General features: G+C 39.9%; 1 protein-coding gene across 1 annotated transcript; it reads left to right on the top strand.

Moving 5' to 3' along the window:
• The first annotated feature begins 3,310 nt into the window (after window positions 1-3,310).
• ABRA (actin binding Rho activating protein) lies at window positions 3,311-12,206 on the top strand. Its single transcript, XM_043601597.1, has 2 exons — window positions 3,311-4,013; window positions 11,603-12,206. The coding sequence occupies exons 1-2, from the start codon at window positions 3,373-3,375 to the stop codon at window positions 12,078-12,080; spliced, it is 1,119 nt and encodes a 372-aa protein (XP_043457532.1). The 5' UTR covers window positions 3,311-3,372; the 3' UTR covers window positions 12,081-12,206.
• The last annotated feature ends 272 nt before the right edge of the window (window positions 12,207-12,478 follow it).

Below are 12,478 nucleotides of genomic sequence, written 5' to 3'. Positions count from 1 at the left end.
ATTTGAGATTGCATGGGGCTTAAAATACTTCAGTGATGCAATGAGTCCCATATGATAAAACACCAATTCCTTCACAATGCAGCTCTGACTTACTTCTTCAAAGGCCTGCCCTACTGTTCCCTAGCCATTGTCCTTACCCTATAGACACTGTATATTCTTCTCTCAAACTCATAAACTGAGGGCCCATAAACAACCCCACCCCATGCTACACCACGTTGGTTCACCCAGTACTAGTGTGTGTGAATGTGTGCATGTGTGTGTCTTGACAGTTACCATTTAAAGAATTGGGAGAGTTCATGTAAAAATCCACATTTCCTACTTCTCTTGAAACATTACTTCACCAGTTGCTCATAGGTCTCACCACCCCACGTTGTGGCCCCAAACCCAACTCACCTCACACATTTGAGTGACCTGTATGACCCTGCAGGCATCTGAGTTTGTGATCTCTACTCTGGACTGTTAGAAGGTCTCTACATGTACCGTGTATCTTCATGCCTCTGTAATTTTGTTCACATTGTTTCTTCAGATCAGAGTACCCTTTCTCCACCTGGTAAGGTTCTCTTTATCTTTGAAAAAAAAACAGATAAAGGATCACCATTTCCGTGAAGTTCTTCCAATAAAAGCGGTCACCCTTTGCTCAATGATCATTCCATTAAGCTTTATTTATATTTCTAATATAGCTCTCCCCAAACTTTTAAAACAGTTGTATATATGTGTTCTCCTGGCTAGATTGGGAAACCTGGATAGTAAGCTCTGTCTTGCTCAGCTTTCTACTCTCACCCACATTGTCTACCATCACGCTTTGCCCATTATATACCTTCCATGAACACTGAGTAAATTCACTTGAAATCAGAAGCTCTTTTTTGTTCTGTATTCAAGTCTTTTTATTCCTATTTTTGTGAAACGGAATGATTAAAGGACTTCGTAGTTTATGTATAAAGGATCAATGAAATTATTGTTTCATAAAAGCTTTGAGCAAATGTAAGTTTCTGAAGTCTTGAGTAAAAGTACACAGATGATTATGAGAGTTGGTCCTACCTGACTCCTAAGTGCATAATGCAAAGAAGTATATAGATACAACTCCCTTCCCTCCCTAGGATTGCCCATAAGAATCAAGTAAAAACGAATATAGTTTCAAAACACTTTCACACTGATGACACATTTCTTAGGTGGTAATTACTTCATTAATCACCTCCCAACCTTCACTTACAGTTTCTAATCTCATGTTTTCATAGGAAGCTCACATTGTAAACTGCTTTTTCTACTATATCTTTATCTTTGAGACTCTATCTCCATTTCTTTTGCACTTTCTATTACAATAGAAGAATACTGAACTCCTAAGAATTTAGATCTAGGTTGAGAAAGAAGATAGAACATTTCTTATAAAATGCACACTAGGTAGCATACAGAACTTGCTCTAGGGAAGGAATGCCCAAAGTAGACATAAGAAGGAAACAAAAATTTTACACTCTCTTCTGGAGATGTAGGAATGAAGAGCCACAGGCCGCAGTTGCCAAAGTGAGATCTCAGAAAGAATGACCAGATTCTGTTGGGAGCTGCCTCTGTTTTTTGCCAAGACCATCTGCTGACAGCCCCAAGCCCCAGGCAGTGGACCGCAAAGCCTGTTAATATTGAAACTCCAATAACATTTTACTGTCTCCACTTTGTCTCCTTCTATCAGAATTGAACGTGGAGCAAGTGTGCACAGAGGAGCAGAAAAACTCCCTGGACAGTTGTAAATTAGCCTGATCCTGGGCTAAGCTCATGGGCATCTCTAAAGAACCCCATTTCTTCCCAAGGGCATTCCAAGTGGGGTGAAAGGAATCTAACGGGAACCAAACAGTCTGCAGTGTATCTACATTCCGGGAAAGTATGCCAGAAATTTCAGACTCAGATTTAAATCTTGATTTGTAATAGTCTTCTTTCCTTGTGATCCAATTTCCTCTTAATCAAGAAAGATTTTGTCTCCGTTAACCTTATCAGATGCTGTTGAACTCTGAGTACACATCTGACAGATTTCTAGGTAGAGTATTAAATCATCTCCCAAATTGTTTTAATCTTAGGAGGTAAATGACCTACATGATGAAAAACTGACATCAACATATTTTTTTTAAATAAATTTATCTCACCATTAGAATTAACTGACTTTCATGCCCTTTTTTTATGCTCTTAGACAGCAATTCTCAATCAATATTGATTAGAGGAAAGGATACAGTTCCGAAGTCTATAGACTATTGTATGAGAAAAAGTTCAATTTGTCTTACTTTAAGAAATTATTCAGTGCTGAGTTCTGAGCATTTTATCTGGTTTAGTATACTTCATATCTGGTTCTTTTTCTCTCCAAATGACCTATCTATCTAGTCCTTTTTTAAAAATTGTATTTCAATCTTTGTTCCGAGAATCGAATGCATGGCTTTTTCTATATCAACCTAAAGGAAGGGTATGTTATTAAAAACAAAAGGTCATGCGGGGTTTGCTTCTGATAGCGTTCACTTATTTTGTCTTTAAATGATCTTTTTTGAAACAAAATATTTTTCAACATATTTGAAAAGTTTTTTTGTAATAATAATTTCCGAAAGTCAGTGTGTGTGTGTAGGTCTTAATTTAAAGCTTAAAAAAAAAAAAATTGGACCAAAAATTTGACCATCGTCTTACATATCAATATGACCTGTCTATACAACAATTCAAGCTTGAGACTGGAAAACCCGCCCTTTGTCTCCCCCTTACCTGGGCCTCGGTTTTCTCATCTGGAAAATTAAGGTTGGAGGAGGTGATTCTAAGGTCTGTATCAAATAGAGGTGAAGACAAAAGAAAAAGGTAATAGGATCTTTGATAACTAGAGTAAAAAGCACAAGTTTTAAATCAGACAGATCTGGGTTTGAATCACGGATATATTAGCTGTAGGAAGTGAGATTTCAATGTACTCCTCTATAAAATGGGACTAATCAAGAGCCCTTTTGAGATTTAAATGAGAACAAGCCAATAATATTCCTAGAACAATTTGTGCACATATTTTACGCCGCTATAAATGGTAGGACCATATTTTAAGGTCAAGAAGAACATAGGGCTGAGCACATGATCAAATCTAGTCATTTCCACTCTGGCACTTGAGAAGAAAGGGAGTGCGTATCACTGTCCTTTACCAGCAGAGACGTCCGTCTGCCGTGATGAAACTGGAGACGTCAGGGTTTAAAAAAAGCACACCATCGCGGGGAAGGCACCACATCTTGGCAAGAAATATTTCACATAGTTTCCACGGTCACCAAACTCTTCCCACCCCACACCCTGCTTCTATTTAAATCTCAGGCGCTCCACAGGTGGACAGTCGCTTCAGCCAGTGCCCGGGCTACCGGCAGAGAAGAGAAGGGTGGCATGGCTCTGGGAGAGAAGGGAAGAGAGGAGGGCCCAGCCAAGCGTGCCCTCCGGAAGGTCCGCACAGCCACCCTGGTTATCAACTTGGCCCGAGGCTGGCAGCAGTGGGCAAACGAGAACAGCATCAGGCAGGCCCAAGAGCCCACAGGTTGGCAGCCGGGAGGGACCCAGGACGCACCCCGAGCTCCTAAGCCAGTGATCTACCCCGCCCCCCACCAGAAAGCTCAGAGCGCCCCGAAGTCTCCCTCCCAAAAGCCAGAGGGAGCCGCTGAAGCGTCTCGTATCAAAAGGAGAGAGGTGACCAAAACGATTGTCAGCAAAGCTTACGAGCGAGGAGGGGATGTCAGCCACCTCAGCCACAGGTACGAGAAGGACGGTGACATGCCTGGAGCCGGGCGGCAAGAGGATGACATTGACAGAATCCTCCAGAGCCATGGCTCCCCGACGCGCAGGAGAAAGTGCGCCAACCTGGTGTCCGAGCTGACCAAAGGCTGGAAAGAGATGGGACGGGATGAGCCCCAGTGGCGGAGTGACAGCATAGACACAGAGGACAGCGGCTACGGAGGGGAGACCGAGGAAAGGCCCGAGCAGGACGGAGAGCAGGTGGTCGCCATCAGAATCAAACGCCCCTTGCCTTCCCAGTAAGTGAATGCCCCCTTCAGCTCCTTACTCTGCCTTGGAGCCGTGATCAGCCATGGGGACCGGGAGAGCAGGGAAATGCTACCAAGGTTAGAAGGAGAATCTTAAAGACTGGGCCGGCAGTGAGGTCCTGTGGGGACTAAAGGGGCAGTGCCCAGCTACACATGGGACTTGGGGTCGAGGGCCTATACTATTTTGTTTTCTGCTTTCTGTTTTGAACTGGCTACTCAAGTCTTAGCCTCAACAAAGATAAAGCCACCAGAGAAGGTTGTCTGCTTTGGGTACATTTTTAAAATACATTCTATGATGAGTAACAAACTGACTTATTTCTCTGCTGAAACAGTGCTTGTTGGTACAGCGGGCAAACCTTTCCCTGGTCTCAAACCAGTCTGTAGTGTTATCAGCAGACACATCTACCTAGAGAGTGCCTGCGGGGCAGAGGTCTCTGTGACCCAGTAAACGGGTGGGGAGGCTGCTATCTAACTCCTGAGTAGGCTCTGAAGTCAGATCCAAGTTCAAGTTCCAGCTCCGCCCCCACTATAGTTAACAACACTGTTACATGCTTGAAAGTGGCTAAGAGAGTAGATCTTAAATGTTCTCAACACATGCACCCAGTTTATTTTTCTAAACCCATTTCTTTGCAAAATGATAGCAACAGTAACCTTAGGGGATAAAGTCTGTTGTACTGGCAGAAGTAAACGAGATTAAGGCTGCCAGGCCCTTAGCACAGTACCGGCCACATATACTCCATATGTATAAGGTGTTATTATTCATATAGATTCTATTATTTGGCAATTTTTCAACGTTTCAGAAAAAGTTCGTTCTGTTGGTAAACAAAGACAGACACACTATTAAAGCCAGGTGATTAAAATACCACAATCCGAAAACATTTAGATGTCAAATACACATACCTACACACTCAGACATACACACTGAGTCAAACTGATACATTTGTTCAGACAGAAAAAAAAAAGACATGCTGTCTTTCAAGACACTCCACCTGCACATAGTAGAAAGTCTGGATATCTCAATCCACAACTGTAGAATATCAAAATATGTGAAAAGTCTCTGATGAATGCTGATCAACGGACTCCCTCTTGGAATATTAGATGTGTGGGTGTGCTTTTTAAATTTAATGAAATAAGGTAAAGAACAAACCTGATTACCTGGTTTGACAAAAAACTGTCTTACAGATTGTGACTTTAAAGGCATTTTGAAAGAGGACTACAATATCACATGTTTTCAAGAAAAGTGAAATGGCACATCTAGATAATTGTAACAACCCTCGTGCATTTAATGTGTGCCACGGGTATTTTACATGCTTTGTCCTTTTCTGAGGCAGGTAGTATCCCATGTCAGGGATCAGGGCACTAAAGTTCAGAAGGGAAAGTTTACCCAGCAAGTTTGTGACAAAGCTGAGATGTGCCTGTCTCCAAATGCAATGTTTTGAAGGCAGACACGGTGCTCTTAGGTGGGGCCTTGAGGATGTGTGAAGAGATCTGGATCTGTGTTCTACTCATGTTCATGCAGAAATTCGTTATCAGATATAATTGTTCTACCAGAACATATGGAACCACAGTCTAATTCTGGCCTTGTGGATTTTGGGTGTGGGTGTGTATGTGCTAGAAATGGAATACTAGAACCTAACAGAATCAAGACTGAGGATGGCACAATGAAGATCTTCTGTCAGCATGCTTTGGATTGGCCAGAGGTAGGAATGTGACAGCTGGCATCGATCTCCCAGGCATGTATTCTTCTTTGGCACCTGTCAATGTGTATTCTTATGTTTATTCGTTTCATCCTCGTAATATTCTCCTGGGGTAGGTATAATTATCATCCACATTTGATAGATGGGGGCATAAGACAAAGACATAGTAGAAAATTTGTATAAGAGTGTACAGCCCAAGGGATTTGAAGGTAGGCAATCTGGCTTCCAATCCCACCCTCTTCACTAGACTCTAAACTATTTCACCTGGAAGTGAGGACTCGCATACATGACCCTTCACAAGTTCCTGAAGTCAGACATGTACATGGACACCTTCTTAGTGTGATGGGAAGGTGCATAAGCTTTGAATAAGAGACAATTAGGTTTGAATCATGGTTACTTTGGCAAATCCTCTCTGTCCTCATCTTAAAAAAAAAGACATAAGCCATAGAGTTATTTTGATATTAATATGCAGAGCAGTGGACCCAGAGGAACTCGTGAATAAATTGTATGCATTGTAAGCAGAGAAGAAGGCCCAGCCATGGTAATCCCAATCCTACAGGACACTAGGAGACTGGTCCTCAGGGCTGGGGTGGAAGAGTGGGATTAAATCTCTTCATTCCTTCTTTGGTTCCTTTCTCTCAGTCTTGGAGTACATAGGGTACCAGAATGTCTTATGCAGAGACAGCATCTCTTAATGTCAGCAGTAATCCTAGCTGTGCTCAGAAAACTACAGCAGAAGCCTGTTGGGACTCTCAAATACTGTTTGAGAAATGAGTGTGGCATTATTGAGTAAGCCTATATGAAGGGGGGGTTTTGTTCACTTAATCCTAAGTGCCATTAATTACCCATTTCCACCAATAGGGAACAAATTATGTATCATGAGGGACCAAGTAGAAAGAATTTTCTTGGTGGTCAAGATGTTTCATAGATAATAAAAATGAATAAGTCAGATTTGGTAAAAAGTAGAGATATTCTTTACTAACAGAGTTTTGCTAACCTATGAAAATGGTTTCTATTTTATGCCGTATTTTTAAAATACTGAGTGTTTTGATTGTACGGCTACATGACTTGTTTGGTCCAGCTCCTTTAGACAAAAGGAATTGCATCCCTCACCAGTACAAAAATGGTGAGATCTCCTGTACAAAAGTGCCAAACATCCACTTATCCTCCCTGCCAAGTTACATTCAGCAAAAATAATAATTGAGCATCACAATGCCATTTTATAGATAAGGGAATGGACACACAGAGACATCAAGAAATGTATCCAAATCATAGAGTTAGTAAGTGATGAAGTTGGGAAGGTTGATGACAGAGCTTATGTTCCTAACCACTGATTCTCTGAGAATCTACCAATTCTCTCAGTAGAAACAGACTCAAGATATAAAATGGAAGGCAAAGTGTCAGCTTAACTAATGGAATCCTAATAACACCCAAAGTGTAAGGTTTGGGTACAACTATATTGAAGGGTTTTATTAGAAACAGAGGCCAAAGTATGGCTTTCTGCTATCGACCCCAATTCTAGAGCGTGGAACCCTTTCTATGGACGCTGAGGACAGTTGCCAATTTGCAAGAAGAATCACAGGCCAGGCTCTCAAATCTGATTGCTGACAGAAAGAGATAAATGTGACCCTGTGAATGCATGCTTCCCTTAATCAAACTGGCTACACTTCCTGTGGAGAGGAGTAAGCGAATCAATGCACAGAGGAGCAAATTCTTGGCAACACTTTCCCGGGAAGTCGGAAAGGAATTATTTGCTTTCCTGACAGAGAAATGTTGCTGTGCTAAGAGGAGAGATGCCCCCTTGGCTGCAGTAGAGTCACACTCTGCAGTGGGGCAATGAGAGCAGATCTCTGCTTTCTTCAGGCAGATCCAAGACAGACCAGAAAACTTCACCTCCAAGCCCAACGGCGTTTTGAAGCATCATTTGGTGATGCAGGTGAAGGCCACCTACCAGAGTGTTTCTAGTGTCAGTGAACTTGGTTAAGTTTGAAATATGCCTTTCAAGACTTTTATTTCCCATGGGGTTTATTCATATTTAATAACTTACCCATATAATTATTACTCCAGAATGATAAAACCTATGATACAGTTGGTTCCTATATTCTCATTATATTGCTGAATATCCCATTCACAGAAGAAAGGAACCCTCGAACTGATGTCATTTTTAAAGCTGACAGATAAATAAATTTCAGAATTTATTTCAGTGAAAGAATGTACACTTTCCAATGAGAATGCTTAGAATGTCTAGTAGAATTAGTTACTTTTGCACATAATAGGACCAGGGAAATACTTGTTGATTGTAAGAAACTTTGTTTACTAAGAATGAAACTAAGAAGGCAAGTTTAAATATTACTATCCTAAATATGGGTGTGATGTCAGTCTTTGAATATTGCTTTGCTTTCTATAAATTTATACTAGATTGTACTTCTGAAACTCAATCTAAACTATTATTCTCATTGTTACTTGAAAACAAAAACAGGATAAGCAAGTATATTGTTTCTTATGTTCATTGACCAAGAGGATATTCAAGGTATAACATTTTCTAATCCTGATTTAAACATGATACTTTCAGGCTTTTTTAAAATTGGAAATACAATAACAATACAGAAGGTTTATAAGATAAAGACAATTAAGGTAAGGTACCTCATTAAGGTATATTTTCTCTTAGGACTTCATCTTTTATAACCTGCCTATTTTCTAATTCTTCCTTATTGGACCAATTTCTTTGCTTTCCTTCTGTCCTATTATTGGGAATTACAATTTGACAATGTAACAAATGGGCATTAAGAATTAGGAGGTGCTTTTTTAGAAGATAAATGCTTCACTTCCTCAGAGATTTTTACCTCACCAACATCAACCCTATCCCTAAAGACACAGAGTTGAAAATTAGAGGGGAAAAAACCCACATCAAGGAATCAGAGACTCATATAACACACAGTTTGAACAAGTTAGCTTTGGATGCCAATTTGAGTATTTTCCTTTTTTTCCCTTTCTTTAAATTACAAAATCAACATGATACCAACATGAAAGATAATTTTTTTAAAAAATGAAAAAAAACTGGACCTGAATACTAACAGTTATTTTCAATTATGCACACGCTAATGATTTCTTCATCTTGATGTGTACACATTTTACATAGTTAGAATTTTACCATATACTCAAATTTGTATTAGTCTCATTATTTTCATGAATATATTTCAGTGATTATTTATTGTCTTTTTTTTTTCATTATTGAATATTCAGTGAGTACCTAAAACAGTATCTGACACACACCAGGTGTCATAGCTACTTTAATAAAGGATGCCGAAGTGCCCAAAAGCACCTGACAGGGAAGATGTACAGGAGTCCCCTCCTTACGTGTGGGGGATACATTCTGAGACCTCTAGTGGATACTGAAAACTGCAGAAAGTACTTATATATACTATGTTCTTTTTTTCCTATACGTACATATCTATGATAAAGCTTAATTTACAAAATTAAGCACAGTAAAAACATTAACCACAATAGAACAATTCTAACCATGTAGTATAATAAAAGTTATGTGAATGTGGTCTCTCTCTCAAAATATCTTCCTGTTCCGTATTCACTCTTTTGTGACTACGTGAGATGACAAAATGAGGTGAATGATGGCACCGTGATGTAGTGTTAGGCTACTGCTAACCTTCCGATGACTCATTAGGAGGAAGCTCCTGTGCTCCCAGACTGGGGTTGCCCGCGGGTAACTGAAACCATGAATAAGGGGTGGACTACTGTATTACATTTTCTTATATAGGACAGAAGTACAGTTGATGCTTGAGAAACATTTGTGTGAGTTAACAACTGATGCTACTCTTTTCACTTTCTTCTGAGACGTTTCAAGTCTCTTCTCTAGCAGGATGACCCAGTCTGAAATCAGGTGTGAGCTTTGGTTATATATGTTAGGACGGCTTTGGGCTTGTTATTGAAGACGATGCCTGTCATGGATGGCCATGGTTCTAAGGGGAGGTTCTAATGTTTGCTCTCATTTAATAACAAGGTCCAGCAGTCCATACTCTGAACAGGGATAGTCTGTGGAGAGGCAGGTGATGGTGAGGACCAGAGGGCTGAGGGAAATCCATTCCATTTCAGTGTGGTGTAATTCCTAGCACTTTTCCACACATATGTGATTTTTAAAAATTGCAATAATTGTGTATACAGTTTTTGTGTGCTTTTTCCTGATTAACTTTGTTATATACTTTGTGTATACTGTTTTTATGTGCTTTTTGCCAGATTAACTTTGTCATATACTTTTGTCCACACGGCTACAAAGAATAACAGTGTTATACGTATCAGCATATCCCTGGTTTTGGCTCTGTTTTAATAAAGAAACTGAATGCAGCAAACATAGTTTTGAACACACAAAGCATGGGAATTAGTGAAAGTTCGCCCTCTAGTGGTTGTTATTCCTCTCTTGAAAACTGTGCTGCTAGAAGTAATCTTTGTCTCCCTACCCACATCTGGGAGTTTCCTGCATGGGGATAACCAGATTTCAGGAAGTGAGATTGGACAGTGAGGAACACTCACATCTGACCTGTAGCTGGGTTTTGAAGAGAGAATTGTGAGAGCTTGGATAGGAGGGGCCACTTAGCTCAGGCCTGTGGTTCATGCCAGCAACTTCAGTGAGGCTCTACAGCACCAATCCCCGTGCTTCCAGACATAAGGGCACTTGGGGAGAGAAGGAAGGGCGGGTCACTCGTGACAATGAGGAATATAAATCTCTGACTTTTAGACAGTCTGAGAGTTTCCTTGTGAAGACAAAGAGTCCTAGGAGAAAAGAGTCTAGGAGACTGGAGATACAGAAAAGACAGAGACATCCTTTAAAGATAAACTACCTATTTTAAAATTGGGCCTGCACCTTCACGATACTACTGGTCTACGCTTTCCAATGATGTTTTTTAATAACAAGAAAATGCATTCCAAATTGCAAGGAAAATACACACACATCTGAAACATAAATCATCTACTTATTAGACACTGTACCCCCCATGATGAGTACCATCACTGCACGGTGGGAAGGATAATGACTTTAGCCTCAGACAGTTGGTATTTGAATACTGCCTTTGCCACTGGTTTAGGGCAGTGTTTCACAGTAGTGACACACAGACCTGGTTCAAATCCCAGCACTATCACTTAATAGTTTTGTGTCTTTAAGCAAGTTACTTAACCCCTCTGACCTCAGTTTCCTCACCTGTGAAGAGAGATTAGTAGTACCAATCTCCTAGAATGATCATAGGAATGTTAATAAAAAGTGTTTGGAAAAATGCCAGCACCAAGTATTCAATAAATGTTACAATTGCTACCTATTGTCTTCTACCTATACAACTTGATATTCCAAAATTCGTGGCACATCATTGATACTAGAATACACTCTCCTAAAAATCCATATATGAACATATATACATAAGTAAGTAGTACAATACACGTGTGCTATATGTATAATAAGCCTTGTTTTGGGAAAATAACTGGTTCCTGAATTCCTATACAAAGTGGTTCCTCTTAATATATTCATATGATTCCAGTTCTAAAATGTTACTAACATGCAACGTTAAGACACACATATTTACATTATATTTGTGTAAGGAAGCTTTTTCCTTGAAATAGAGTTTAATACTTTTTATGGTATACCAAAATAAGAACAATGGTGGTTGTCAACTATCCTTGAAAAAAAAAATAATAAAGAACAAAGGTGTGACCGTTCTAATTTTTCTTCTTTCATTTCTAATTTTTTGTACTGTGATTATATTTTGTTTATAGTGAAAAAATTAGACTTACGTTAAGATGCATATGCGTAGGAAGTACAAAGAGAAAACAACACTTGGATGTTAAATATCGGTGTCTTGATCCTTCACCCTCTCTACCTTTTAGGGCAAATAGATTTACAGAGAAACTCAGCTGCAAGGCCCAGCGGAAATACAGCCAAGTGGACAACCTGAAAGGGAGATGGCAACAATGGGCTGACGAACACATACAGACACAGAAGCTCAATCCTTTCAGTGAGGAATTTGATTACGAGCTGGCCATGTCCACCCGCCTGCACAAGGGAGATGAAGGCTATGGCCGTCCCAAGGAGGGAACCAAAACTGCAGAAAGGGCCAAGCGAGCTGAGGAGCACATCTACCGAGAGATCATGGACATGTGCTTCATCATCCGCACGATGGCCCACCACAGACGAGATGGCAAGATTCAGGTTACTTTTGGAGACCTCTTTGACAGATACGTTCGCATTTCAGATAAAGTAGTGGGCATTCTTATGCGTGCCAGGAAGCATGGACTGGTTGACTTCGAAGGAGAGATGTTATGGCAAGGCCGAGATGACCATGTTGTGATTACTCTACTCCAGTGAACCTTCAACAACAAAAGCCAGACTTGACCCACTGTTGTCTTAATGCTAAATGTAATGTAATAAGAATTAAAATGCAAACTGCTCTGTAATAACCTAGTAAATATTAAACAATTTTTACATAAGTGACTATCTGGCACTCTATTTCTGAGGTAGTTTGAAGATCTTGAGGAAGCATACACAAAGCATTTCAGAAAGCACATAGTGTTATTAGTATACAATAATAGCATAAGCATTTGAAATTCTACTTACCCTTCAGGCAAAAATATTTGGCTATTAATTGCAGAAATTATAGATCTTTAAATAATTACTATGTCTAAGAAAAACTCTAACTTTAGGTAAATATTAGCAGAACATATTAAGATGTATCTTTTGGGGGGGAAAGAATTACATTAAGTTTA

The sequence above is a fragment of the Prionailurus bengalensis genome, chromosome F2, assembly GCF_016509475.1.
Source record: "Prionailurus bengalensis isolate Pbe53 chromosome F2, Fcat_Pben_1.1_paternal_pri, whole genome shotgun sequence".
In the NCBI taxonomy this organism is placed as follows: domain Eukaryota; kingdom Metazoa; phylum Chordata; class Mammalia; order Carnivora; family Felidae; genus Prionailurus; species Prionailurus bengalensis.
The sequence above is the reverse complement of the archived record's forward strand: the minus strand, read 5'-3'. Positions and strand labels throughout refer to the sequence as shown.